The following is a 5,000-nucleotide window of genomic DNA, read 5'->3' as shown; positions in this document are numbered from 1 at the left end:
CTGGACAACAGACATACCTATCAACTGCCCATAATTTTGCTTCATATTTTTTGGTCTGTCCCTCATACAATGTGTGGTTTTCTGGCAAATCACTTAGGACTGCAGTCACTAAACAATGACAGATATTCGAGTTTCAGACTCCATATTCTTTAAAACATGAATGCTAATTAAAAGCTTTTATTCTATCAACTTTCTGTGGTTATAGAGCAATATCTAAAATATGTCCATGAATTTGGACCTTTGCCTCTTCATTATTTTTGGTGTTGCCCAGAACTTTCATACTAAGAAGCTGAGAAGTATGACAACATAAAACATTAATCAGTGCAATAACATAATACAGCATGATCACATGATCATCTGTACAGTAGAATTATAAAGGAAACCACCAAAGTAATAACTGTGTAGTAAACCTGTACTCTACTGTAAAAAAAAATAACAATGAAAAATAAAAAATGTACCAAAGCACAGCCACCTGTTAACTAGGGTAAGTAAACACACTCATATTTAGAGGAAGGTATTAAACCACATTAACCTGTCCACTGTAGCACGGAAGCACATTCATCTGTAGTGTCAGGAAATGAAGAATACTTTGTTGTCATGCTGTGCTAACAGAGCGCATTGCTATTCTGGATATTAGGATAAATGTTAACATTCTGTGGTAACAGAGTGCATTGCTATTCTGTACACTGAGTAAAGGTTGCTGTGGTAACAGTCTGTATACTAAGGTAAAGGTGACTGTGCTGTGGTAACAGCGTCTGCAGACAAGGGTAAATGTTACCATGCTGTGGTAACACAGCACATCGCTATTCTGTACACTAGAGTAAATGTTACAATGCTATGGTAACAAAGTCTGAACACTAGGGTAGATACTACCATGCTGTGATTACAGTCTGTACACTAGGGTAAATGTTACCATGCTGTTACAGCAGAGAACATTGCTATTCTGTACACTAAGGTAAAGGTTACCATGCTGTGGTAACTCAGTTCATTGCTATTCTGTACAATATGCTAAATGTTACCATGCTATGGTAACAGAGCACACTGCCATTCTGTACACTGGATATAAATGTTACCATGATGTTATAACAGATCACATTGCTATTCTGTACACTACGGTAAATATTACCACATTACTGGTAATAGAGCACATTGCTATTCTGTACTTCAGGACAACATAGCATTCTCACCTGCACACTAAGGAAATAAAACCTGTAATTAGAAAGCTAAGGGAACAAACCACACAGGTGTGTACACTAGGATAATCATGCGCACACAGCGGTGCACTAGGGTGCTAAGTTACAACTGACAAAAAGCACAAATGGTTCATGAAACACCAAGAAATGGTTATTAACAAACTACAAAAATGGTAAAATACAGAAGCTTTCACACTAGAAACAGCTTGTGCATTGTAACTGTTTAAGCTACACAGCTGGAGTAATAAATTACACTTACCTGTACACTAATATAATACATGTTAAGAAGAAGGAAACTCCAACGGTGAAGACATAAGCTAACGGCATATTGTAAGGCAGGTGAAGTGTGGTGCTTGGGAGAGACTGGCTGCTGCTGGTTGTATTGACATTATTGACAGTGGAGTTGGTATAGTAGCCATAAAAAAGCACCGTGTTTGTAAAGTAACCCTACAATGAAAATGTACCAGAAGGATGAAATAAAGAAACTCTGTTTAGCAGAAATTCACATCATCTTAACAGTTTCAGGTATATTTCTAACCCCCACAAAAAAGCTTTCACCATTCACCTGTAAATTCTGCATGAGGAACAGTGAGTTCAGAGATTAAAAGAAATGCTAACAATTACAACATATACGAGCAACATCTATGAAGGATATCTTATCATTCTGACATAAACCTACTAATTACAAGCATTTACATGTGCAAACACAGAGAAATACATATTCACAGGAACAGTGGTGTAGCAAATCCCATACAGATGTGTACCTTCTCTGGGGGTACTCTGCCTGGACAGTCTGCCACAACATCTAGCAACGTACACCACCTGTTAGACACTTAAGTTTGTAGAAAATCGTTTACTATCCATCCTATAATGTTATGAACCACATGGGAAAAACTGATTCCATATCTACTATACAGTTATCTACTCAGTTTTCTTCTGTTGGCACTACGCACATCAGAAGTAGATGAAGCCTGTTGGGTACACTTCATACAGGTACAAATCCAATGAACTTTCTCACTGCTGTCATCCCATTTGTTATGAGTAGCAACTGACATGACAATTTGGAAAAAATACCTCTGGTCTCTGTACACAGCCTTTGTCCCTGGAGAGAGGATTGAAAGTCAAGTCTACAGCACAGCTAACTTCTCACCTTTCCCCAGCGATAAGACAGTCACCAACAGAAGAATCTGCTCTGTACCTCCCACAGTGTCACATGTTGCTCCATTCCAGGGGATGAACAAAGGATTCTGTCTCATCTATTAGTCCCACACCTTCAGTTACAGTAAAATATATTGTGTTGTCCCTTCCTACAGGGATCATATGTATTAAAAACGGCTCAGATTTTAGTGATGACAGACCTTTGCATTTCCTAAGTACTGAACACACTACACCATGAATAAGCCCAAACTCCATAAACTCCCATACTGGTAACCTGTGTACATCACAGATTTCCTGTTGCTTGGACTGTTTAGATTCCCACCTTTTACAAAAAAACAAAAATTAAGTATCACTTCTGTGGCATAGAGGAATAAAGACTTGGATAGAACTCAAACAACCCAAGATCAGAAAGTGTCTCAAGTGCTGGAAGAGGCCTGGGGAGGGAGGGAGAAATTGATTGGCTGATGCCAGCTCATCCATCCTGGTGGGATGGAGAGAGAGAGAGAGAGAGAGATACTTTGTCAGCTGACTGCCACCATGCAAACCAAGACTTGATTGGAGGATATGGATATGATGTTGCCAAGCCAGTAATGATTCATTGGCCTATATGGGTAGGAAATATGAGAATGGGGAAGGTATAACATACATTATGATGTAGATGCTCAAATTAGTTATGTGGGAGAGGGTTTTGAGTTTAATAAAAATACTCAGCTGTCCGAGTTATAAAAGAACTCTTATGTAAAGCCCATGAACAGGTCAAGAAAAGTGTTTAGCAGCAGGGGCTGAGACAATGAAGGATCGATAGTGATCGCAACCCTCTTCGGTGAATCCCTTGGGTTGCTATTCCAGGTGGTCTGAAACACAGGGTGGGCTACAGGAAGGCTGATGGCCCATAGATGGCTTTAGCATAAAATTCCTTCATGCCTGCCAGAATTACATTTCTCTCTGGCTGGCTCTCACTTGAGTCAGTAGACATGATGTTGCTGGTGAGGATAAATAGGTTGAGATTCATGGGGGTGATGGTTGTCAAGATGGGAGGCAAAAAGGATACAGGAAAAGAAATGATCAGATAGGCATATGAAGTACACTACATGTGTTCCCATACATAAACTGCATACTTTACATGACTTTTTATTTTTTGGTAGCATTCACTGGGCAATGTAAGTGGCTTTATGGCTGATACAGAAACAGTGTTACTGTGAGCTGTTCACTGTCACACAGAATGCAAGTGAAGGCTAAATACAGAAGTTGCACTATGCATTCAAATAGTGTAACTAAACTATGGAAACATCATCCACTACCACTGAAATCCATTCGGAATGCATACTCATTTAAAACACAACTAAAACTTCATCTATCAGATCAATGGATCTGCTCTGTACATCTCCAGAATAAATGCCACTATTATCTTCAACTTGCTATATTTTCAAACGATTTCTCTTCATCTAGAATCCTATACCCCATAACCAGTCTTCACCAGCACCTGAATAATTTTACTACAATCTCCCAGGCATATGCACAGTTTTGTGACAATGCTCACCTCCCACAACTACACTTCTAATATAAACTTTATGATAACTATGTATATAATTATCTATGAACCTGTTGTACATCCCTTCTCTTAACTACAATCTTAAATTTTTCTGCTCTGCCTAGTTCCCTTCCTCACCTCCGTTTCTTTGAATTTATAAGCACTAATTATGCAATGTATTATTTGACAAACCCAATAATGCACCTCTTCAAATGCTCATTGTTCGACATCCACTATTGCAAAAGTGTCTTTTAAACTGTAAAAGTTGTGTTTATTTCACACAAATGTAATTCTAATTAGTAAATGAATGTGTAATTGTTAATGTATATTACTTAATATTCGTTCATATATTACTGAACGTTTGCTTAACAATTTTTGTAATATGTTGGAACTTTTTTCCCCAGCCGCCATAAAAAAGGGGTTTTTGACTAAACTCAGTCAGACATGCCTGGTAAATAAAATGAAAATAAGTAAAATAAAAATAAACAAACTGATCTGAGTCAGTAAAATGTGTTATTAAAACAATCATATCACCCTAACCACTGCTCTACATCTCAAGCTAGCTGTCATCAGTGGGTAACAAAAGGTAGTCTTACAGCTGACAGAATGCATTGATGCTAGTAAATAAACAGCAGATGACACAATCCGGTGATGTCAGAATGTCACTATTTACCAAAATGTAATCATTACAAACAAAGGATTTTTTTTTTGTTTACTAACCGCACCAGTCAGAAGCTCCAGTCCTGTGAAAGATGAATTGTTGTTGACCCTTGGAGGATACACAGCATGTGGAATGACAATGAACAGAACGTTGACTAGGAACAGGAAAGCACTAAAGTGCAGCAGGGTTCTGAGGAACATAAAATAGGAAAGGACACTGGAACCAAAACGTCCTCCGATCTGTTTGAAGGAGTAATGCCAGATATAGAGAGAGCGTCCGAAGGAAATTAACTCATATGAAGTATGCCGTAAACACTGTAAAAGTAAACAGAAATACGAGTCAACAGTGAAGGAATAAAAGCTTCCATTTAGCCCTTCCTGCATTAATTCTTCAAAATTTTACAAGTACTGGCCTGATCTTATTTCTCCATCCATTTTTTTGGAAATTAGTTGCAATT

The 5,000-nt window shown here is 38.1% G+C and overlaps 1 protein-coding gene across 6 annotated transcripts in view; it reads right to left on the bottom strand.

Moving 5' to 3' along the window:
- The window catches only part of TMC6 (transmembrane channel like 6), a 1,104,128-nt gene that overhangs the window by 419,104 nt on the left and 680,024 nt on the right, over positions 1 to 5,000 (bottom strand). For all 6 annotated transcript variants that reach the window (XM_044068185.1, XM_044068183.1, XM_044068186.1 and 3 more), the window contains 2 exons: positions 4,603 to 4,857; positions 1,453 to 1,640 (listed from right to left, as the gene is read on the bottom strand). In XM_044068185.1, the coding sequence (XP_043924120.1) occupies positions 1,453 to 1,640; positions 4,603 to 4,857 (443 nt within the window). The remainder of the gene's footprint in view (positions 1 to 1,452; positions 1,641 to 4,602; positions 4,858 to 5,000) is intronic.

Source organism: Protopterus annectens, chromosome 4.part0 (genome assembly GCF_019279795.1).
Source record: "Protopterus annectens isolate FY-2018-M chromosome 4.part0, PAN1.0, whole genome shotgun sequence".
Taxonomy (NCBI): domain Eukaryota; kingdom Metazoa; phylum Chordata; order Ceratodontiformes; family Protopteridae; genus Protopterus; species Protopterus annectens.
The sequence above is the reverse complement of the archived record's forward strand: the minus strand, read 5'-3'. Positions and strand labels throughout refer to the sequence as shown.